Source organism: Ursus americanus, chromosome 5 (assembly GCF_024610735.1).
Source record: "Ursus americanus isolate L20-20 chromosome 5, mUrsAme1.1.p, whole genome shotgun sequence".
NCBI lineage: Eukaryota > Metazoa > Chordata > Mammalia > Carnivora > Ursidae > Ursus > Ursus americanus.
The window spans coordinates 67,045,142-67,070,562 of record NC_142131.1 but is presented as its reverse complement, the minus strand read 5'-3'; the positions used below and the strand labels follow the sequence as shown (position 1 = coordinate 67,070,562).

Sequence of the window (25,421 nt, the reverse complement as noted above, 5' to 3'; positions counted from 1 at the left end):
CAGTTTTACTTACTAGAATTTTAGTAATACATAAGTAAAACAAAACATTTTACACTATTTTCATTGACTTCCTAAATATATTTCACACCATTAACTAACCTGACATGATGGACATTAAGCAAGCTTAACTTGTGAAAAATTTACTGACAGCCTAGGTAGGCTCATGCCTGAATCTTGTTCTGTCCTAAAATATTGACTTCATTTATGCTTTATATCTGGCGCATATAAAAAGTTTGTAAAGTCACAATATGACACTTGTATAATTGGGCTAATGAAATTGTAATTTAAAGCTAGTAATAAGAGGAGAGCAAAGTGCCTAAAATCTAAGCTAATGTGATCATTATAATAAATGAATAGTACATTTGATTCTGAACAAAGGAAGGGAAACAACGTATTCAGTCATTCTCATTGTCTGATAAAGGGAAGAGATAAAGGGAAGAGATAGAGATTTATTAATAGAAAAGTGTGAGAATAATTTGCCTTGAGATTCTTTGTGTGATGATCATTACACTACCTATTGGACAATTTCCAGTGTTGACTTTATAGGAGATGCAAAGACTTTATATGGCAATTAAAAAAAATAGCCTTCAGCAAATGCTAAGATCCTATCATTGAATAGTTTCTCAGGAAAGACATTCCCATGATAAGTTGATAGCTGTCTGGTGAGAAATAAATATGGTACAGATTTAGGATATTTGGAAGCAGAATTAGAAGTTACCCCAAATAAGCGAGTTGGGGCCCTTGGCATTCGTCCCTCATCTATCACTGCAGTGTTTTCCTGGAGCTCAGATCGGCTCTCAGTGCGGCACCACAAAGCATTCCGGGCTGCTTCCAGGTGACCTGAGAAATGAGACCTCTTGCTGTTTTGACTTGCAGAAGGATCCTCGGATATTCATTATTTCAGGTGTGCTTTCAAAAGGAACTGAATGGTGGAGTCTAAATTTGAACTCCTTGTTTTTCCAGAATTACTATATGTATTACCGGTCAGACATCTGGATTGCCAAGTTGATGTCATTGTATTTAAGAGCACAAGCCCCAGAGTCAAATTCGAGTTTAAAATCTTATGCCACAGATTATTTTTCAGTAAATTGGAATTTTTTTTCAGATTTTTAAAGATTATTTATTTATTTGAGAGAGAGAAGGAGAGAGAGAGCAGAGTGTGCAAGAACGCGAGGATCAGAAGGAGAAGCAGGCTCCCTGGTGAGCACGGAGTCGGATGAGGGACTCGATCCCAGGATCCTGGGATCATGACCTGAGCCAAAGGCAGACACTTAATTGACTGAGCCACCCAGGTGCCCTGGTAAAATGGAAATATTAATAATACTTCTACCTCATGATTTCGTTGTGAGAACTTAGTTTAAAAAGTATTTAGCATAGAAGGTGGGCCTTATGAAGTACTAAATACTAGAATATCTATTGCTTTTTCAGATAAAGAAACTTGATTAGTCTCTGGGAAGTGAAGTCTAGTCGTACGGCCCCAAAAAAGCATTGTCAAATTGGAATTTATCTAATTTTATTCTTTATCTTTAGTGTAATCATGTTAATCCACTGACCAGAAGGCTCCAGCTACACGTTTGATAAACTTTTCCCACACAAGAAATTAAAAATTATATTCAAATATCTGAAGACTATATTTTGAATTTGTTCTTGGCTTTTATGTGTTTTGGAAAAGCTCACAGGGCAATCGGGTGTCTTCCTCTCTGCTCTCTTTCGAATCCTTGGTAATAAACGTGGCTGAGAAACTTAGACCTAGCACTTTCAGTTTCGTGGCCAGTCATTATTCAGCAAATATATATACATGTCTACAGGAGGTACTAGGCATTGTACTGGAGTCTTTGAATAAAAGGAAGAATACAAAGATAGGGTGCCTGTCCCCGTGCAGCTTTCGGCCAGTGGGAAGGTTTATTAAGCAGGTGGTGTGGTAAGCGGAGAACGTATAGCGAAGCATCTAACATGGGTTTGGTGGGGTAAGGTTTCCTGGTAAAAGCGAAACCTTTTTGTATTCTGTTTTTTCACCTGTTTCTAAAGTAAAGCATCAGTAGGAGGAGTTAGCTGATGGAAGGGATCTAGAGAGGACCGTGCGAGGCCAGAAAGCAGCACACATTAAGGTGGTGGAGAAGAGAGAGACATCGTGAGCAGTTGACTACAGTCCAGTCCCGTCAAGCTGGTGTGTGTATTGAGAAATGAGGCTGAGAGGTAGGCAGGAGGCAAGTCATGAAGGACCTAATAGGTCTCGTTATTACATTTGGACTTCATTTGAGGATATTGGGTAGCCGTAAAGAGAATTAGATAAGCAAGGTAACTCTATTAGTGTTTTTTCTAAGGATGACTTTTGTTGGAGACTAGACTGAAGGGAGAACACGTCTAAGGCAGGGACACAGCTCTGAGAAGGCCAACTGAGGGAAAGTGATGGGCAGCCGAGATGAGAACTGAGAGGATTTGCAAGATAATTAGAAGGTTGAATTTAGTGTGTCAGGGCTGAGGGGGAAGGTCATGTCACTTGCCCCTTTTTGATGTGTCTCTGCCTGGCAAACCAGAGCTCCAAAATGACATGGTTTCACATGGACCCCTGACGGCAGGCAGTCTCATTTGGAACCCCATGGGAACTGTGCCTTTCGCCGGAGCACGGCTCCTCTGAGCTCAAGGTCAACCGAAAGCCCGGTCCTGGGAGGCGGAGCAGCAATTTCGAGCTGAGGGAGGAAGACACATGTTAAGGGCGCCACCGGAAAACAACTTCACGTGCGGTGGAGGTCCCGGTCGTTGGGAGATCTCCGCTAGTCGCACAGCCGGTGCTTGCAGTTCAAGGACACGGTTGAGCGAGAGCCCCCGCGGGGAGCCGCCGTGTTGTGCGGCCAGGCTCCGTGTGTGGAAGCGAAGGACGAACATCCCCTGTGGTGCTGGGCACCCTGGGATTTTCGTCCGTGTAACTTGAGACGTACACACGCAGGGGAGGGTAGCAGACGAGAGTGAGACCAACGTATCTGGCAATGGTAGGAAACGTGTGGTTACAGGTCAGAGGAGCAGCGGGGGCCACGCCTCAGCCCGGCCTCCATCGTGCTCGTCGTTCATACTCCTCTTTCTCTTCCCGTGACCACGTTCACTTTGCGCGCTCACAGCTTTCAAAACACACGGGTACTAACAAGGGGGAGAGTTGAGTGATGAGTGCAGTCGTATCTTTCTGTTCCATTTTCCAGGGCGCTGCAATCCGTGAAAGAGCGTTTGTGTCAGGAGAGTAGTTGGGTGCGGTTTGGAGATAGGTAGTGTCCAGCTCAGCTCTGTCAGTTTAGCTTAAGAAATTTACTGGGGTAAATCAGCATTACAGGTTTATTTTCATATCCTTTTACCATAACATTTACAGTAACGGCTCCGAAGGCTGAAATACTCAGAGTATAGTGCTCTGCTTAGTACTTCTGTAAGTGAAAGTTAGATTGAAAATCCACTTGGTTTATCTTTGCTGAAAGTCGGTGAGAATCTCACTGTGCCTTCAGGTCATCAGTTGGAATATCAAGAAGATCACTTATAAGTCTAGCTCTGGGTTTTAGAATATGTAAGAAAGTTGGTTTCATGTAGTATATGTGAACCCTAGCACGGGTCCAGAAAACTCTTTGGAAATTACTCTTAACTATATCTCATTTATTACTGTACTTTCGTATAGATGGCGTTTAGAAAAAGCTTAAGGCGTAAGTAAGATATATAACATTTTAGTCTTTCCGATGTATTTATTGGCTAGAAGGAGATCTGGTTAAGATAGTGAGCCTCTACTCTGCACTTGGTAGCATGCTTACACTAACTCAAATAGAAATTAGGAAGGTGGCACTGTAACTAATTTGTATGAACTCATTGTGTTTGGGAAGTAAATTAATTGGCCTTATAAAGTCATTGACTACAAGGATACCCTGTGTTATCTTTGTACTCAAAAGTCTATGCGAATGACTTCTTTTGGAATTAGATGTGGCAGGCAGCCATCAAGTGGACCATCATTTCTCTCCCATCCTTTCCACACCCACTCCCCTTAAACTATGGTACACTAAAAGTAACCCTGCACCTGGATGCCTTTTTATTTACTTTATTTTTTGGTAACATCTTAAAATAAGAACTGTACTAAGTTTCTTATCAAAGTGGGACTATCAGAAAAAATTTCTTTAAGAACAACAAGCACAAAAGCCCTGTAAAACACCTGAATTATTTTTTTATTTTTTTTATTTTTTTTTTTTAAGATTTTATTTACTTATTTGACAGAGATAGAGACAGCCAGCGAGAGAGGGAACACAAGCAGGGGGAGTGGGAGAGGAAGAAGCAGGCTCATAGCGGAGGAGCCTGATGTGGGGCTCGATCCCATCACGCTGGGATCACGCCCTGAGCCGAAGGCAGACGCTTAACCGCTGTGCCACCCAGGCGCCCCTGAATTATTTTTTTAAATGTCAAACCTCAAAGCAGCTGTCATTTTTAGCTAGGCTTTCTTTAGAAAAATCAGCTGATGAGCACCAATATTTCAGAGACTCCTATGTTCTACTTCAAGTTATAATTCTAGAAATTTTACCTAAGTGGAATCATTCTTAAGCATTTGGTTTATAAAAATAATTTGTGCATATTTGTTTGGTTGATTTAGGTTTCTAGGAATATAATGACATGCTATTTATAATATTGTGTCTTTGTTTTTTCTGTGTAAAATCCCTTGGCTAAAAGATACTAGTTTTCTTAAGTGAAAACAATTTTAATGCCCTGATATACTCTTCACGTCACCAGTATTTAAGCCACTTTTATAGGAAGACTCTGTTACCACGTTGATTTTGTTCTTAGCCCAGTATATTAGCCTTTACTCAGAGAGTTAGGGAAACTGGGAAACCAAAGAGAAATTACATTTAAAAAAATACATAAATGAAGATTTTATTTCCTTCCGGTATGGTCAACCAGGTGGAATGAGATTTGAAACATTTCACTAAAATAAAGCTTATTAAAATCAGGTATGACTTTCTGTGAATTGAAGTAAGTCAGATTATATAATTACCGTGTTCATACGTTGCTCTTGCTGGAAATTTAGAACACTTGGGTTATGAATTTTCAATTATGCCGCTTAAAGTCAGAGAAGGCATGTTCAAGGAGCTACCTGTAGTTTGAAATGGGGTCCCTCCTGCTCTCTCGGGCCATTGAACGCAAAGGAGGAAAAGAAACCCATGAATATCACGTTGAGGGAAGAGCAATGGAAATTGTTCAGTGAGCTGTTTATCTTCTGCATGCAAAGCATTCTGCTAATTACAGATAATGATGAATACAAAAGTGTAAGGTAAGAATCCTGCTTTTTAGCTCCTTTCCAATTCAGCGTAGGAGCTCTGACGTTTTAAAAATGAAGAATAAAGAATTTTTATGTTTGATAATTAGAACAAAAATGATTGTTAAATGTTTTCAGAAAGAGTAAGAAATAAAGAGAAAAATTGACATGGAACTCACTAGAATGCCAGAAAGGAGGAAGCAGGTGCCCCAAAGCAGAGCAGCGGACTGAGACCCAGGGGTATTCCTTTCCTTGGTTTGGTTGTCTCTAACAGCGATCAGGGCAGTTCTGTGTGCTTCCCGCTGTGGGCACAAGTGCAGTGTTCATTTCTAAGTACTTGTTCTGCGTAGGGTGCAGGTAACTCAGCCTCCGTAATCCTGCATTCATCTAGATTCGTTGGTTGACTTCTAGTGACTTTTCTCGGAGTTGTGGGGTGAGAGGCCTGTTTCTGTGTACTGGAATGTCAGGTCCACAAGGGCAGGGGTGTTTTTCTTGTGGTTTTCCAGGTTCTTGGAACGGTACCTGGCACATTGTGTGGTCTCTGGTAAGAACATGAGAATTAGTTAAGTTTCAGTAAAATGGGGCTCTGTAAATGGACCTGTTAAGTCTAGTAGTCAGCTGTGAATCTGCTGTCCAGGCCTTTGATATATTAGCATTTTTTTCTCTTATGATGAGCTGAGGTAGGGAAAGCAGCAGAGGTGATTGTTAGGTTTTGAGCCTGGAGCTCTGGAAAGATGGTAGGGTTTACTAGAAATTGGAACCACAAATAGGAGGAATGACACATTTGAGAGGAGTATGAGAGATTCAGTTTTGGAAGTACTGAGTTTCAGGTACCCCATGTGGTCTAGGTAAGCATGTGGGTGAGTGGTTGGGCTCAGCAAGTCCTTCACATCGAGGTTGTAGCTGAAGCCACGAATGCAGGCAAAACTGGCTGAGGAGCAAGGGCCACCATTCCTGGAGCTCTTAGAATATCCCTGTCATTGCCCTTTACACAGTGATTCCATTTCCTCCTGTCAGTCTTGGTAAATGGATGATACTACTGTTTCCCATTTCATAGTTGAGAACACAGGTTTAGCACGATGAGGTATCTTTCCCGGGTCAAATAGCGGGTGAGTGTTAGAGCTAGGCTTTGTTTCTAGACCTGTCTACTCCAGAGTATCAGCTGGTGCTAAGTGATACAGAAATGTACAGGAAAATGAGGACCGAGCAAAGGCCACTGAATACATTTTTCTAGGTATCGTCGGTAACCTGCAAGAATACTCTTACTAGAAATCTGATGTAGCCACAGAGTACAGATTGCAAAGAATTAGGGGAGAAATGAGTGGAAATTTTTATAAAAATGGAAATGATAAGTTAAGATTATTGTTTTGAAGAAGTTGTGCGGAAAGCGAGAAACAGGACGGTAAGGTGACTTTATAGGACAAAGAGGATTTGGGAGAATGTGGGAATTTTGCTATGATTTTTATTTTGTTTTAGGATTTTCTTCATGCATGCATTCATTTATTTCAACGAATATTTAGTGATTGCCTGTTCTGTGCCAGGTTTAGTGGGGAAATATAGCAGGGGAACAGTCCAAAGTTCTTGCTGTCATGGAGCAGGAGAAGGCGAGAGTGGGTGTCAAGAAGCACAACCCGGAAAATATCTCTCTGGATAAATGCTATACAAAGAGTTAACAGTAGAGTGTGACATGACATCGTGTGTCTGTATGGAAGTCTTAGCTTGTATGATAGAAAAGGGCTGCTTTCGAAATGTTCTCTGAGAATCTGAAAGATAAGAATATAGCCAATCAGTGGAAAGAGAGTTTGTTCAGGCATCGAGAATAGATAATGCCAAAGCCTTAAGGTGGGAACAAGTTTGACATACTGGTTGGAGGCTAGTGAACACAGAGGAAGGTAGTATGAGATCAGAGGGGTAGGCAGGATTCAGATGGGGGCTTTGTCAATTGGGGTAAAGAATATGGATCTTTATTTTAAGTGAAATGGGAAGTTGGTACTTGAAGAGATTTAAGCAGGTTAATTATACATGATCTCATTTCTATCTTAAAATGAGCGCTGTGGTTGTTGTGTGGACAATACATTAATGGAGGGTGGGGGCAGATGAAAGCAGAAGACCAGTTCATAGGTTGTTGCTCTTACTCACATAAGAGATCATGGTGGCTTGAACTAAAGTTCTGGGAGTAATAGAGGTGAGGACAACTGATTAGACTGGGGATGTGTTTTGGGGGGGGGATTTAACTGGCCCCACTGATGGATGAGATGTGAGGTTTCAGTCAAAGAGAGGAATCACCGTGATTTTAGGATCTGGGCATGAACAACTGGGTAGATGAATGTGCAGTATGTGAGGGAGATGTAAGTGTGGTTACACACTGGGACGAAGGATCCGTTGGAAGGAGCAGGATTGAAGTTTGCAAGGGAAATCATTAGTGACGTAGCAAGGTGCCATTGGAGATGGGCACACCTCGGGGAGCTGATTGAGACCGAAGTATAGGAGTGAGCTTACACAGCACAGGGAAAGAGACAAGACAGAAATTTCAAGATGAGAAGGAAGTTGAAAGGCAAATGTTGGATGGCCTTGAATTTTAACAAACTATTAGACCTATTACTATATTCAGTTATAAACAGCCCAACTACATACTAATTGTTTTATGTTCTGCATATTAACTTTCTAATTTAACCTTAATTTTTACCTTAATTTTTATCATTGTATAACCTGTTACTTTGTGTATATATAATTTTTTTTTTTCCTTTTTGGCAGGTTGTAAGCTCGACAAATGGAGAGTTGAACACAGATGACCCTACTGCAGGACGTTCCAATGCGCCCATTACAGCCCCTACGGAAGTGGAAGTGATGGATGAAACGAAGTATGTATTTGTATGACTTCTTTTGGTAGCTTTTTGTGCTTCAAATGTGCATGTTTGAGATTTATAGTCATGTACAATTATACCAGGAAATTTTTTTCAGGGAATAGGTGCATGCAAAACAAGTGATATTTTTAGTTATTTCAATCACTCAGTTTAAAATAGTGCTATTTCAGTAAATATTTTATAATACAAAAATAATTAGTTAAGGACTATGCTCAATTTCTTAGAATTAATAGTGCATTTTTGGCTTTTTATTTTTAGGAGTATTGATGCATGAAAATTATTTCTGTAGGGTAGATGCTCAGTTTTTTTCTGTAAGCATAAGTATTAATTTTATAGTACGGTGCATGCATTCATATTAGTTTTAAAGTAGTTTTTCTGTGAATATAAATGATAATGCTGCTTGGAAAAAAAAGTAAGCATGAAAAGCAATGTGATAATTTCAATGTGGGCTATTTCTGATGATCTCTCTCCCTCTCTCTCCCTCCCTCCCACCCCCTCCCGCCCTTCCCCCCTCTTTCTCTCTCTCTTTTTCCTTGTATTTTTTTTTTTTGTGTATAGCTGCCAGAAAGTGTTGAACATGTGGTGAGTTTTCAAGTGTAGGCAGGCAGAAATAGCTCCCTTGACTGTAATTTCAAAGATTTAGCATCATTTTTCATTAAAAAAAACCAAAAACCTTTCAACATAGAAATTACAATTGGTCAAAGTTGTTCAAAAATATTTGGTGTCATTTGCATTAGGTCTGAAAAGCAAGAAATAATTGTTTGAGGAGCTCTTTTGCCTGCTGCAACTTTTTTTTTTTTTTTTTGTTCAAGTGACGATAGATTTGGAGGCACTTTTTAATTGAGTCGTTGATAACACCCACTCTGCTTGTGCTTGTGCGTTTGTCCTGCAACGCTGAGGCTTCATCTGCGATTTGAAATAGAAAGACAGGATTTTGAGTTTCAAGCTCTCTTTTTTCCTGTTGGAAAAATTATCAAATACACATAACAGATCCTTCACCTTCACCCACCCCAATGACTATTTCGTTGACTAATTGTATTGCCATTGAGTACACACAGGATACACTGAGAAATTTATGATTAACTATAGTTAGAGAGTGTTAGGGCAGTCCTCATCTAAATAGTTCCTGCTCATTGCAGATATCATGTAAAAATATTCCTATTAAGTTGAGTTAATGTCAGATTTAAACTCTTCTCTGATATTTGCCTCTAGTCGTGATGCCACATTTCATATGTTCTTCCCAGTTTCAGGGCTAATCTTGAGAGAGCCTGGGAGTGAATAAAGAAAGTTGCTTAGAGTAGCAAATTTTGGAACATTCTACTCCTATCCAAAAGGAACCTTACATAAATTCCAACATAATGCTCATTTGCTGGCTGCAAGATGAGGAGACTCTCTTTGGGGATATTTCTTTTTATAGAGCAGTGATCAAGTATCCCTGTGTATCACTTTTGGCTGTCGACTTTATTGACAGTATGACCTAGCGGCTTTGAGGATGTAACGAATCAGCTACGTACTTGTGCATTTTTACAGTAGAACAAATAGCGTCGTTGATGTTTGCTCGTGCAGTCGTAAGCGCGGTTCCGAAAGTGGTGTGGCCGAGTGGGGCACGCATGTCCTGTGCGGCCGGCATGGGTCGTAGAATCCTGCTTCTGCCACTTAGAGTGACCTTCTTCAAGCATGTTTCCTTCTCTGTGAACTGAAGCTCATAATGTCTGCTTTGTAGGTCGCTGAGGAAGTTAGCTGTGATAAAGCACTGCCTTTTGGTCCGGCCCATGGCCTGTACCCGGGAGCTGTTCCCACCCTGTTTCCTTCCCTGCTGCCAGCTGCCAGCGACCTCTCCCATCTTCATTCTCTTCAGCCTTGTCCTTCCAGCAAGTGTCCCCGGTTTTTACTTCCACACCCACCCTCTTCGCCGAGACTGGCTGTTCTGTGTCCACTTCATCCTAGACACCTGCTTTGAGCCACATCGAGTCCCCTTTCCCATGTTTTCAGCGACCACTTACACGGCTTGGATTTCAGCAGTAATCTGCACCCGGCCCGGCCCTTAAGTAGATGGCACGCCAGTAGGGAAGATGGCGGTGTGTTAGCACACCTTTGTTGTTTGAGACCTTCTGAGGAACAAGGTTACTGATGGGCAGGCTGGTCAGGGAATGCTTTGTGGAGGTGCCTTTGCAGAATGGCGTAGTAATTTATTTAGTTGGCATGGGCGTGGGTGAATAGATGTTTGTGGGTTTAGGTTTCTAGTCATAGGTGTTAGAAGATGAGAAAAAAGCAAGTATGGTGGGAAAGCTGTTCCTGAAGGAGAGGTCCTCCACAGCCTCGAGTCCAGCTTCCTTGGCATGGCTCACGGCCTTCGTACCTCTCATAGTCTGACTCCTGTCTCTCTTGACCTGCCCCGTTTACCATTCCCAATGCTGTATTCCATGGGTTCCCTAAGTCTGCTGTTGGTATTTTATTCTCTCTCTCCTGCTCTGTGAAACTTCTTGAATTTCATGAAAGTAAGTCCTTTTTCATCTTAAGATCCCCGGTGCCTGAAACAGTAGGCCTCAATGACTTAGTACTAAATGGTTACGACTGAATAATGTGGTGTGTCAGTGCAGTGGAGTATTACTCGACAGTGTAAAATAATGAAATGGAAAACATGCTAGGTGAAAGAAGCCAGGCACAAAAGGCCACGTGTTTTATGACTCCGTTTATGTGAAATGTCCAGAATAGGCCAACATAGAAAAATACAGTGATTGCCTAGAGCAGGGGAGAGGAGGATGGGAGGGGCTGCTAGTAGGTTAGGTTCTGTGGTTTCTTTGGGGGTCAGTGGAAGTGGTTTCAGGTTTGATAGTGGTGATGAACGCAAAACTGTTTGAATGTGTTAAAAACCACTGAATTGTATACTTTAAAAGCATTAATTTTATGATAATCGAATTATATTTTAACAGAGCTGTTATTTTTTTTAAACATGGAGAGCAACCCATGCTTTTGGTAAAGCCTGACTCTAGATGGGTTACAGAAATCCTCTGACCTTCCCTGCCTCCCCACTGATTAAACACTTTCAGCATTTCACGTTTGGTTTCCTTTCATCAGGGTGACTCTCACATTCCCGCAAGGTTGTCACTGCACTCCTCGTACCTTCTTAGTCTGCGGTGAGGGACTGTGACTGTGGTTTTTTCCTAAACTGCCTCTCATGCTTGCTTCTCTTCTTTCTCCCACCATTTTATAGGTCTCTAGGAACCTGCTGAGAATTCCCTTTCAAACTGTGTTTCCAACTCTCTTTCTTCGTTTTCACCTGTGATTGGCGGAGGCCCCTCTCACCCCACCCCATTAATTATAATGTATTTCACATTGGACATTTTAGAGGCTCAGGGTTCCTAGAATAGTACCTTATAGGGCTTGATAGATCATTTCCAAGTGATGAAAAATAGTCTGTTGTCCTGCATATAAAATGGCTCATTCATTAGTAATGAGATTTTGCCTTCTTTATTGTGGCTAAGAATTTTCTTTTTCTCAAGACAGGTGATACAAGTGATATCACCCTCATCATTCCTTCCAGGAATCTAGGAAAACAAGGCTTCCTTTGATTTAGTTACTGAGTTTTTAAGTAGTATGTAATTATCTTTCTTCACCTTTATTTCTCTTTGTGTCCCCTTTCCAACATTTACTGAACAGTTACTGTGTATTTGGTAACATCGTGATTACAGAGATAAGTCAAGGCCCCTATGCTCCCTCAGAAAAGATAGCAAGTACACCAGTAACTTTCACGTAGTGGTCCTCAGTGCTGGCTTCGAATCACAAGCATCTGGGGAGTTTCAGACATACGCTAACACTTAGGCTGCGCTATCGGAGTTTCCAATTTAATTGTTCTGTGGTGGGGGTCTGGTTGACAGTATTTTTTTTTTAAGATTTTATTTGTTTGTCAGAGAGAGAGAGTATGAGCAGGGGGAGCGACAGGCAGAGGGAGAAGCAGGCTCCCTGCTGAGCAGGGAGCTCGACATGGGGCTCAGTCCCAGGACCCTGGGATCATGACCTGAGCTGAAGGCAGACGCTTCACTGACTGATCCACCCAGGCGCCCCTGGTTGACAGTATTTTTAAAAAGCTTGTAAGCTGATTCTGAGGAGCACCCAGGATTGAGAATCTTTGGTCTAATACCAGCTATTACAGGATTCGCTCCTAGGATACAGTGTGACTGGATTGAAGAGACTGGAATGTGCTCTTCCAGCTGGGAGATCAGAGGCATCTTCACGGGTAAGGGCACGTTTGCCCTGGTTCTGGAAGATGAGTAGACTTGGCAGAGGAGGTGGGTGCAGGCGTCTGAGGGACGTGGCTGAGCAGCTTGTGGCGCAAAGACAGAGTGAGGCGGTCTGAGAAGTGACCCATTTGTGTCTAGCGTGTGCGAATGCATCCCAGTGGGAGCGAAGGTAGTCCGAGTGCCCGATCTCAAAGGGCCTTAGTAGGCAGGTTAAAAAAAAAAAAAAAAAAAAAAAAGACATGATCCTTTCTCAACACAAGAAAGCAAGCTGTGGGTTTTAAGCCAAGAAATGGTATAATCAGATTGAGCCTTGAGACAGTTTGGTAGCACTTTTGAGGCTTATGTCATTTCCTGGGGTTCATTAGATTACGTAAAATCAATCCATCCCCCCTCCTTCTCTCCCTTCTGTAGAACAGACTGCCTGGAGAGGCAGCTTGATGCAGGACAAGACTAAAAGGAGAGGGAAATAGATTGGAACCGAATTATAAGAGCTGTGTGGCCCTAATGCCTTAGACCGTGGAGAACCAGTAGTGAGATTTAAAAGGCAGAGGGCGAGGCCCTCTCTCTGCAGAGGCAAGTTTGGATGGCACATTGGAGAGAGGAAGACCTTTAGCCCGGACGTCTGTTAAAAGGCCCTTAGCAGTGGGGGAGGCAAGCCGTCCTGCAGTAAGCCAGCGTGAGAGGATGGGACAGCTTTGCAAGTCATTCAGACTTGAGGGACTAATTGCGTGTGGATGGAGAGGAAGAAATTGAAGACGAGGATGGACTGCAGGTTCCCAGCTGGAGCATTTATGTGGATGGTCTTGGGCTTCTAGCTGAACTCTTCCTGCATGACTGATGAGTTCTGCATTTTTTACACCAAGAGGTCCAGAGATATGAAATTACATTTTCATGTCTAGATTTGAAGGGGGCAAATCCTTTGTCAGAGTTAAAGACAGATAGCTTAAAAGCTGTTTTTTGTATACTCGTCAACCTCGATAAGGAGAGGCCAGGCTCGGGAGTCCTCAGTGGGAGGGCCCAGCAGGCATCAAGCAGTCTCTCCACCGGAGGTGGAGCCAGTGAGTCATTGCAGAAAGGACAGATGGGAAATTCTGATCCAGACAGAGACAGCTTCAGGTAGATATGAGAGGAGGGAGTCTCTGACATGAATCCAGGAAGACAGTCAAATCCTAGAGGCAGGAAAAGGCCACGACTGAAGAGAAGTGGTGCAGTGTCACTCGCAAAGCCTCCGCCCTTCTCCTGTATGTTTTCTACACAGTGGAGGACTTTGATCCATTATGATTTCCTGTTTACCACCTTAAGAGTATTTACAGCAATAGCCCTCAAGTTCATCAGAAGCAGGATTTACCATTTATTTCGAAAGAGTTGAGAGTAGAGCTGTGGCGGGGTCCCTGGGTGGCTCGTTCGGTTAAGCGTCTCAGGTCATGATCCCAGGGTCCTGGGATCGAGTCCTGCATCGCATCGGGCTCCCTGCTCAGTGCAGGGCCTGCTTCTCCCTCTCCCTCTGCCCCTCCCCTCTGCTTGTGCTCTCTCTCACTCTCTTTTTCAAATAATTAAATAAAATCTTAAAAAAAAAAGAAAGCTGTGGCTTCAAAGCTTTTATGCTAGCTACGGAATCATGTCAGAAGCGTGAACCTGACTTGAGAGAGCGTAACTGGTTTACTGGAACCACGTAGGCATAATCAAGAAAGAGCCAAGCAGAGAGAAGCATTGACAAGAACATGATTTAAATGTCTGGTAAGCCTAATCAGTTTCCCCAGGGTTGTCAGTAGTCTGGGTCTGAAGAGACCCCAGATGAGGCCTGGACTAACGAATAAGGAAATGTTACTGCTGAGCAGCTTGGAGAAGAATGCGTTTAAAAATTTTAAAGGTGTGGATAATTTTCTAAGACCAGCTAGTTGAATGTAGTGATCGAAGTAACCTGTGGGTTACTTCACCTCACCTGTGGGAACTTCCGTCTGTGCTCATTCCTGCACTATTTGCTATTATTTGCGGTTATTGTTATCAATAACTTTTTCCCCCATTTGCCTTGTGCCAAGTGTTAGAATTACATTGTTTCCTATTACACGTTGGCCACACTCGCGTAAGTGGATGGCGTGGTGGCCACTCAGTATCTGCAGTGCTCAGCTCACAGCTTCTGGAAATGGAGAAGCCGGAGGGCAGGCCTGGCAGGTGCACGCAGGCAGAGCAGGGCTTCTTGGGTTTAGACTCCTGTAAGAATCTGAGGCACACTGATTTTCCACAGGCACTCAGATCTGCATTTTGTGAGGTTTTACTGGGACTTGTGGGCCCGGGGTAAGGACTCCAGCTTTAGAACATGGTGTAGAGGTTTGACTCGGTTCTTACTCCAGGAGTCGCACTTACGAGGCAAGTCACCCATTTATTCAGTAAATATTAAATGAGTGCCAGGTGTGTGCCCGTTTATGGGATGTAGCCTGTGGACAAGCCCTTACAAAGCTTACATCCTATGTGGAGGCAGATAAGCAGTAAATAAATAAGATAAATTCAGATTAGTCTGAGGACTGGGATGAGCGTAAAATGGTCATGGGACAGTGACCATATGGGAGCTGCACTGTTTTAGATGGAGGGCAATTGATACGAGACCTGATTTCTTAATCACAGAGAGTAAATCAGCTGTTTTGGTAATGAGTTTTAAGAAACCAGACACCGGTTAAATATCAATTTTCTTCTTGTTATAACTATATTCTATTTTGAGGGCATCTCTCCTTTAGATGGATGCATTTGTATTGCCTGGAGCAATGCTGTCCTCTGGTGGTAGTCAGTTTAATAGCATGCCAGCTTCATGGCAAATCTATTTCAAGGGTGTACTTTTATTTGGTGGGATTTGTTTCTAACAAATAGATGTCTTTTTTTAGATTACCTTTTAATTTAAAAGATCTCTACAGTTATGATTCATTTGAAAGTTGTACTTAGTCTCAAGTAAATGCTTAGACTGGTTTTCTGTGTTAAATAATACATAATTGAAGGAAAGATGACCTAAGAAATAGGAGGGACTCCGCTGTCTCAGTTGGAAAGCAGATTGATGATGCTAGAAAAATAAGTCAGACAAGGTGAATTGCTAATACAAGTGTGGAAAATCTGGAACTTATTGACCAAAACATGTATTATATTAAATTCCCCATTCCAAAAGGCTTATAATACTTATTAAAACACCTTTTCAGGAGAAAAGTCTTAAAAGATTGTAGTTTGGAATTTGAAGAGACAAATGACAATATTTGGAAACAGTGAACATTATTAATATAACTTTATATTAAATAATAAATTTCCATTGAAATGTGATCATATTTTCTAAATATTTGGTCTGTTTCTTCTAAATACCAATTAAAATTTTTTTACAATATGAGCATTTTATGACTTTTCTAAGTCCTTTATTGAAAGGTTTTCTTTCTTTTTTTTTTGAATAATGGTTTTCATCTCTTAGAATCTGAGTTAAATAATTTTTTGTTTCATTTTTTTATTTTAGAAGACTCATATAACAGATTTGAGAAGGTGTTTAGGTAGCTGACAGTTACAAATAAAGTTGACTTATTTTTATAAATCCAGGAAAAATCTGTTGTACACAGAGTCCTCTTTTACAGAGGTAGCTCTTTTCAAGGCCCTTGGTTGGGTGATTTGTTTCTGGTTGCTCTGGTGGTCACCTCAGTAAGAGTAAAATTCATGAAGATTGATAACTGCACAGATTTTCAGTTGAGTCTGTAGCAGCTGATATGTACAGGTTTGAATTAGTCACACTCCATGGTCTAATCATTAGATGCTGTTTGAATGGAGTTAAAAAATCCAGTCGTGTAATTTGCTTTTGAATGCCCCATAGTGATTTCATATTCATGGCATAAATCACAATAAATGGTCTGAAATTATTTTTGACTAATGATAACGTGGGTGGAGAGATTGTGTAATTTAGCTGGACAGGATGGGTTTCTGTTTACATTTCTTTCACAGAAAGACATAAAAGACATCTAGCAATTATTTCATCTTCCCCAATCTTTTGCCAGAGAGGACACTTGAAGCTAGGTGGTCTCCATTAAGCTTAGCTTGAAATGACTCATTTACTATCCTTCTTTACAGGCGGGCTGGTAAGCATTAGAGGAACATCGTTAAAAGGTCACATTCTGTACGAGCTTTGAATTGGCAGCATTTTGTTGGGTGAATCACCATATAGATAGATATTTCTTTAATCACAGAACAGGATTTACATATCTACGTACGCACACACACTAGACTTCGATGGACAAGAAACAAGAGCTTCTCTGTGTCCTCTGTCTCCTTGGTATCCTGTTAGATGGGCTTTCCTGTAAGTGTGGAGGGGAAGAGCCAGACCTGTGTTTGGAGGAATGCCAGACCTTCAGAGTAGATACATGCATGTGTGTATACGTGTTGTTTGTGAGTTTCTCCTCTGACAGTGAGTTGGCACCAGCCTCAGCGTCGCGCCCCACATGCTACGTGTGCTTCGTCTTCTCATGACTAGGAGAACTTCCCGTGGAAAACACCAGGTCTCTTAGGCATCGTCTCTCGATTTTTTTTTTACTTAGGAATGAAACTCCGTCTGCTTTTCCCTCGTACGCTGCAAAACTGAATCACCTTGATTATGCTATTTTAAATGTTAAGCACAGTTTTTACCTTAATTAACTTAGGATCAGTTTGCCCTTAACCCTTAAAGAATTAAAAAGTGCCAGTCTTGACATGCTAATTAATGCCTTTTCTTTCCAATTTGTAAATGTGGTGGAAAGTGTTCGTTGAAGAGTCTGTTTAGGCTTTCTCTTTTTCTTTTTGGAATCTCAGATCCTCAGTGTTTGGATCATTATTGCTTTTCTAACAATGACTTTAACAATCATATGTAAATATCAGGAAGAAAGGGAGAGAATGCATAAGGTGAATTTTATAAAACCATGCCCCTGCTAGCGGTTAATGAATATTCAAAATAAAATACGATGGGTATTTTAGAATTCCACAGCTCCTCAGTTAGTCTTGGTGCAAAGCCTTTTCAATTTAGTGGCTCCTTGTAACGTTGTGTAGAATGTCTGGCTGTCTCCCTAAAAGGCACGTTGATGAAACAGTAGTAATAACTCTGCCCTAGGTTCACTAATATATATGCTTCCCTGGCATGTTCTCCATGTATCTTGCATTAGCCTGTTGCTTTTTACGACCGTTGATATTAATATGCTAAACTCAGCCTTTATTTTGTGACCCTTTATTACCTTTATAATACAAGAAGTGTTTCCCTCCATCTGCAGGTGCTGCTGTTTTTTCAAACGAAGGAAAAGGAAAACCATACAGCGTCACAAATGACTCTGGACACAGACAGATCATGGGGAGTTACTTACGTGTTCATCTGCTGTCTTGTGATTAAAATCATCTCTGTAGTGACCACACATGTTTTCAAGGACTCACTCTTAGAAACAAAATGTCATACTTTCATACTTCATTTTGTGGTTGTCTTACATTCATATTTTTTTCTAATTTAACTTTTATGGAAGCTTTAAAGTTCTGTCCAAACATGAGTGCTTTGCCCATCGATGAATGGAATGGACCAAGGAGGTGGAACTGACGGATACAGTTCTAAGGACATTTTTCAGAAGCTCTCCTCCTGTTGTAGAAAGCAGTACAGTCTCTTCAGTGTCAAACAGTTACATGCCTAATCTGGTTTTTTTTTTTTTTTTTTTTTTTTGTAACTTCTGTAAGAGCATAATCCAGCAGGAATTTTCTCCCCAGTGGATAATGCAAGAGAAGACGCAGTTGCCCAAATATGTAAAAGAAGTTCTTTTGTGAGAAGTTCATTTCCTGTGTGGCATCCGCATTGATCTCAGTGTTACTGATGGTACTGCTGTTCATACGTCCTGTTAACATTCTCTCTGTGAAATCATGGTACAGTCACTGCCCAGAGGTACTGACGGTTTGGCAGACGGTAGCGGTCAATCGAATCACAAGTAGCGCGCTAGATAGGAGCCCTGCTCTCGTGGCATCACGACGTGAAGTACGGTGTTGCTGAAGTGGCAAAAGCGCTTTTTTAAAAAAAAAAAAAAGCAAAATATTTGTATAATGTAACTTTATGCTTCCAAATAATAATGTATGTTAGACAGCAAGAAATGAATACTTTGAGAAATGAAATATGTTGGAGTTTGTTTGTTTGTTTGTTTGTTTGTTTTTTAAATACACTAAGGAGAAGAAATAAATGTGAATCTCATTGCAACGTGTAAGGTTGAAGTCTGAGGAGACCCCACGGAAACCTACTGCTGAATGATTACATTCTCCCCGAAGCAGACAATTTTGGATGTGCCATGCAGTGGTCTGTTTATTAATTATTTGCTCTTTGATAAGAAAAAAAAGGCCCCCAGCAATAAAAACTGGGTCACTCTATTGCCCTCTGTGCACATTAGTCTCTTGTATTCAACTTTGCTGGTTCTCTGGAATTTTCCTACTTTTTAGTATGATTTTGATGATCGAAAACTATTTTGGAAAGGATGGGTCAGGTGCTTTGCCTCCATAGTCTTTTGAAGTGCCTGCATATGAACAAAGTCACAGGTCTGTAAAAAAGGAAACCCATTCCACTTTTTAAGTATGCTTTGTTTTAAGCCATAAAGACACAGGTGTACTTTGGTCGCATTCTACTAGCCAGATTCTTCAAGAAGAGTTAAGACAGAAAGACTGGCTAGAAAGAGAATGATGTTTTTCAGATCTCACATTCACCTTTCATTTGTAAGATCGTTACTCACTCCTCCCATGCAGCCCTTTCTTTGTCTTTCAGCGCATGCCTTCCGGTGTGCTTATTTATTTTTATTGTCTCAAGGTAACATTTGAAATGTGTAATTAAAGTAAATAAATTACATTTTTGACTTCATTATTACATTTACAGGGATTTAATTGTACTTTGTAATTTATTTTTCTTATTAGCCAAAAGTTCAGTGTGCTGTTTTTTGATGAATTAGGCGCCCATATGAATACTGCAAATCAGGACATTGTTTCTCATTGTCGCTCTGAATCTTCCGAGTGATCTTCTCGAGTTCTTGGTTTTAAAGGCCCACGCTCAGCCTAGAAGACATTTGCTGTATAATTTGGTCAACAGTTTCCATTCTATTTGTATACTGTCATGATGTCTTAAACGACAGGAGTTACATACTGAGTTTTTATTTTTGTTCGCCTTGAGCAAGGTAGATGGATGTTTTGGCCATTATAATGTGAAACCACTTTTTTCTTTACAGTATTTGACCAAATTTGTGTGTCTATGATATTTGTAAATACATGCGCTATCTGTATTTCTTATCATAAGCCTATTTAGTTTTATTCTCAGTAGGGTTTTTGGACTGTACAGTGTTTATATGATCTGAACTCCTTATACATAAGAAGGTGTGTATATTAATCCAATTATGGACTTAAAATATTTTAAAAGTATAAATACCCTTATTTGCTGCAAAGACCAGTGTGTAGACATTTGCTTTTTAGCAATATTTTTAAGTGCTCCATTTTAATGCCAAGGAATAAGTCTTTTGGCGACACAAACTGGTCAATAATAGGTAATGCAGGTATGTTCAGGTTAAGCCAACAATGTTTTGCATTTTTATGCTTCTTTTCTGTCAACACTAATGAAGTCAACATTGCCTGAATGTCTGAATAATGAAACACATCCCTGTTTAAAAGTATGTAACTGAAAAAGAAATAAAAAATAAAGGTAGTTTTTTTAAACTCGCTTTTTCCCCCTTCCTCTAATCACGGGTGAAGTGATGCAGCTCGTAATAAGCTGAGATAGGCATTTTAAAAATCCGGTTCGTTTACTTTTGTGTCTGTGAGAAGCCGAGCTAGAGGAATACGCTTTTGTGTTTTGTGTTTCTGTTTGGGTTTTGCTTTCCGATGGAGCCCCATCGGAAAGAGTGCATACGAGGAAGTATCTGAGCTTTCTTTCATCAGAGTTCGAGAAAAAGCCTTTTACACTTCCCTGAACCATTTAATAGAGCAATTAATTAAAACTAATGCCGCTAATAAAGCAAGGAAAAGAAACAGAATCCTTTCATTCCTTTTAAAAAATGAAGTCCTCCTGGGGTGTGCACAGAAGTGAAACACGATGAATCCACTTTTCAGTGAATGGCTTTATCATTGCAGATGGAGAGCATGTATCTGGGACAGCGTCGCACAGCTCAGCCTGTGCAGGTGCTCTCAGAGGAGTTTTCCAAAACGGTATTAATGGTGCTGGGCTTACTGAAAGACGCTCCAGGTAAGATAAGGCAAAGCCGCGCACGCCGAGCACCCGCGTTTCAGAGACCCTAGAAAGATCTGGAGATGAAACAGGATGGTCCCAAGGCCCCATGTAGAAAAATCTGATGTCAGACGGGGAATCGGTCTGAAGGACCATGTGGCTGCATCAGCCAGCACCCTCACAAGAGCAAGTCACTCACACAGTAGGGCTGTCCGTGGCGGCGCCTCCCCGAAACGCCCAGTGGAAGCCCTGGCTTCCGACGTGCGTGGTCCTGGCATGGAGTCGGGGTCTCTCTGTGTCTCCGTTTTGCTTCCTCCTGTGCTGTTTTCATGGCCAAGGGACACTTCTGCGAGCTAGTGATGTGGCCAGCCGGCAGCTGCAGCCAAAACAAAGAGCAGTGTCTGTCAGCCGTGCTAACAGAGTTCTGAGCCTGACATTTATTACTTCATCGGTTCACAGGCCCACTCCTGAGCCAGTTACTGTGGCCAAGGGAAGGCCAGGGTCCTCCCTCAGAGGACCCACTGGACCGAGAGATGAGGTACAGGGGTGTTAGCCAGAGGAAGTGAGGGCATTACTATCAGAAGTCAGAGCGCACAGACACTGTGGAGGCAGAATCCATAGGCCATTGTCTTGGTGAGAAAAACAAAGAGAGCTGAGAGGCAAACCTCATCATTTTAAATTCGAAAATGTTATTATTACCGGACTTTCACTAATCTGAACATGTTATTAGAAATCATATATAGGAAGCAAATACATTTGAAAAATATTCTAGACTCAGGTAAAAAAACAGAGGCCCTAAGTACCTTCTTTGGTGTGCTTTTGTTTTTTCTTGAGTGTTTAAGGTGTTTGTGATAGAGTTGGATTCGTAGAGTAAAAAGCTGATTTTTCTGCAGGGGTACAAAGAAGGGGAGTTATAAAGCTTTGCTGACATTCAGGATAACTAGTGTCCTCTCTGCCTATGTCTTATGCAGACCCACATGTTATTTTCTTCTTTTTTTTTTAATTTATTTATTCGACAGAGATAGAGACAGCCAGCGAGAGAGGGAACACAAGCAGGGGGAGTGGGAGAGGAAGAAGCAGGCTCATAGCAGAGGAGCCTGATATGGGGCTCGATCCCATAACGCCGGGATCACACCCTGAGCCAAAGGCAGACACTTAACCGCTGTGCCACCCAGGCGCCCCCACATGTTACTTTCTTAGGAAATTTACTTAATACACGGAATTATAACCAAGGGAAGAACTACGTATTATCAAGTAGTATTGCCGGGATATAAAAATGCTTTTGCTAGAAAGAGCAGTTGTTCACAGGCAGTTTCGCCATTTTATTGAAATTGTATTTAAATGTAAAGACACTCCTGCACTGGTCTAGACTGAGGGTTGGCAAACTTTTTTTGTGGACCAAGAGGCAAAATTGAGGCTCTTGAATACTTGTGAAAACAAATTTCCACTAATTCTCTATTAATGAAATCCAAATTATATATTAACACCTGAGTACAATTTTTTTTAAATACAAGTCTAGTAATGACAAGAATTGAATTATTTTGAGGGGATAGTATTTCACTTAATTGGGGTTTGAAATCGTGGCAAATGTTCATCTGTTCTACTGATTCGTAATGCGACTTTACATATTTCATCTTTGAAAAGTGTCTTCCCGCAGATAGATACTACCAAATACTCTTATCAGTCCTCACATGTATGATTTTAATTGAACATATTTATCATTTGGAAGGTACTTAGAGAATTCCATTAGATTCCACTCTTGGTATTTGCCCTTTGGTATATCATTCCTTTGCAGGTATAATCACTTCCAATTGAAGGCTAAGTAAATACTCCTCAGTTGTATAATTACATGGATTTTGAGATCCAAAAGTCCAGCTGGAACTGTGGTTCAGTTTGGAAAATAGATGCACTGCACATTTGTGTGGGAATGGAGCTCTTCCATTTGAACTTAACCACGTGGGAAGTTGTATAAAGCAGCTTGACATTACTCGTGATTTAAGCATGGGTTGTTACCGTATTGACTTTGCCGCAGTGTAAGTTTCACACATAAGTGCTGTTCTACCTTGTAATTTTAAGTGAAGTTTATTAAGCAACATGATCAAATCTGCAGCACAAGCAGAATTCAGTGTTCATGTATAATAGGCACAGGTGATTCTCATCCGGCAAATTTGCAGTGTTGGTCCTGAGCTGAAAAAAATCGCAGTAACACTTGACCGCTGCCCTCAGACTGCTGTATGGTTGGGCAAGTCAGGATCCTCAGTTTTATTTCTGATACAACTTAACGGAAGTGATGATGGCTAAGAGCACAAGGGTGAATGAAATACACCATTGGCTGCTAGGTCAATAACCTGACAGAGTCAGGTATATTCCACCAAATACCTTCTGAGGAGTGACATAAAGTATGAACATTGACTTTAAACATCTTACATTTTGACAAGCTTTGTGAATTTGTCCCGTATACCTTTTTCTGCTCCACACATTTTTACCACCCTCTGGTGCAACGCATCTTAGCAGATTCCACTTCATTCTGCACTGAATTGGTGTTTTCTCAAGTTCCTTAAAAATGTCCCGTGAAATACTTGCTCTAGAGAGGCTCTTCCTAAAGGCTAATTCTTGAGTCAGTTTGAGCTCAGCACTGACTTCTCCAGTGAACAAAAGCTGGGCAGTATTGCTAATGTCTGTGTGCCCAGCAAAAGCTAAGGAGAGTTGCTTGGGATCCTTCACTTTGCTTTTTAGTTGACTGTTGGTGTTGTCGCATCTTCAAGCACCTGTCCTTGCTAAAAAGCTAGTCTTTGACAAATTTATTTTCTCTGCGCATACTTTCTAGCTGCTGTAATCAAATACGATTAACCTTAACTTACATCAGTAAATAGCTCTGCCTGGCGAACAGCGAGCCCCTTGGGAAGTAACTGGTCAGTCGCCCCCTTTTCCCCTTTTTTTGTGTGTGAGAAAGAATTCTACCGTGGTGAGATACTCTGTTCTAAGTTTTCTAACCGTTCTGACTGTTGCTTTCCTGTGAGCTGGGGATATTGTGATGAGTGCTTAGTCTGGAAATGTCACAATAAATTGTATTCTTTTCGCTTAGCTGAAGTGTCATTGCATAATAAACACGATGCTTTGCTATATAATTGTATAACAAATAATCCACATTCCACTGTGCCTTAAAAGTGCTACACTTAACGTTCACTTTTCTTTACTTTTTTTTACATGATTAATATGCACTAGTAATATAAAATAGTAAAATGTCTATGTGACAATATGTGTGGCACTTGAAATGCTGTTGAATTATAAGTGCATCACTGAGATTTGGAGTGTGTTGAATGGCAGCGTGTAGCAGTGAGAATGCCACAGATGGTCTCTGTCACAATTATTCACCTCTGCTTTTTGTAGCATGGGAGCAGCCATAGACACTGTGTAAATGAATGAGCTTGGCTGTGTTACAATAAAACTTTATCCATGGACACTGAAATTTGATTTTCATACAATTCTTATGTGTCATGAAATACTCTTCTGGGTTTTTTTTTTTTCCCAGCCTTTTATTAACGTGAATATCATTCTTAGCTTGTGGACCAAAAGAAAGCAGGAGATGGGCTGGATTTGACTTGCTGACCATAGTTGGCCAACCTCAGTTCTAGTCCACATTGGACGGATTTGGATATTTGAAGTAAATTATTTTGGTACCTGATGGAATGTCACTACGTACCAGAAGATAACCTATCCTCCCTTTATAAAAGGAAGGGCCATTTTAAAATAGCATCAGGAATTATGTTAATAGTAAAGGAAATACACCACAGTGCATATGGGAGTTGGAAATAAAGCCAGTGAGGTGTCCGACTCCCGTACAAAGTTAGATGTTGAAGCAGGAGAGAGCCTGCATTTTGAGATCAGACTAATTTGATTCTCACTTCTTCACTTCTTTTGACTTCTTAGTGTCAGTGTCCTCCCCTCAAATTGTGGATAATGCCTTCCCTGCAGCATGACTCTGAAGATTAGCGGTAATATTTATAATCGCTCTTAATTCAAGGTGCCTTTTGCCATTACCTTTATAATAAAGCAGAGTTTAAACCTGAGCAGCACCTTGACTTCTCATGCAGGGAGTGTGCCTCTGCTCCGAGACAAGAATAGGCCTGGTCTTTATCAAACTTTGTCTTGGATGGAAGCCGTCATTCCTATCTGTTGAGAAATATTTGTACCCTAATCCTGTCACATTGCACCATTAGCTGTTTTACCTCACTTGATGGCATTGATAAATTCAAAGCCATCAAGTCTATAGCTTTATTGATAAAAATGTCAAACTGCGGAGAGCCAGGGCCAGACTCTGTGTCGAGTCCCTGTAATCCCAGCTGAAGGTCAGTATCAATTCATTGAACCGATACCACAATCTCCAAGCGTCTAATGTGTGATAACCCTCCATCACGTTCTTACCATCAGCTGCTTACAGATGCCTTGTGGAAATCCAGGGGAACAATCTAGTTCATTTCTTTGGCCATTTCCATTATCCCATCAAAAAAAAAGAAAAAAAAAAGAAAAGAAAAAGAAAACAGAGAAAAGGGAACTGGATTTAGTCTGATAGGACTTCTAGTGATTCCTTGTATATTGCTAACAATCACCATTTCTATTTCTAATATTACAAACTGCCTTTTAACTGATTCAGTCTAATCTTACTTACAATCAACATTATCAATCTGTAAGCTACATAATCCATCTTTTTCTTTTTAAATAAAAGTTTCATTTCCCGTCTTTCTTCTCTCTTGCTCTATTTACCACCCACACGAGTCTCTGTATGAAATCTGTCCAGCTGTGGATACTCAGTTTTCCTATTTAAATATCTGTACCTGTGA

At 41.0% G+C, this 25,421-nt stretch overlaps 1 protein-coding gene across 10 annotated transcripts in view; it reads left to right on the top strand.

Annotated features, from left to right (window-relative positions):
- The window catches only part of CSNK1G3 (casein kinase 1 gamma 3), a 108,075-nt gene extending 88,000 nt beyond the window's left edge, over positions 1-20,075 (top strand). For 6 of the 10 annotated variants that reach the window (XM_045794836.2, XM_087862348.1, XM_045794835.2 and 3 more), the window contains 3 exons: positions 8,024-8,130; positions 8,692-8,715; positions 17,627-20,075. In XM_045794836.2, the coding sequence (XP_045650792.1) occupies positions 8,024-8,130; positions 8,692-8,715; positions 17,627-17,681 (186 nt within the window). In that variant the 3' untranslated portion in view covers positions 17,682-20,075. The remainder of the gene's footprint in view (positions 1-8,023; positions 8,131-8,691; positions 8,716-17,626) is intronic. The other 4 variants (XM_045794838.2, XM_045794837.2, XM_045794843.2 and 1 more) reach the window with 1 other exon arrangement.
- The last annotated feature ends 5,346 nt before the right edge of the window (positions 20,076-25,421 follow it).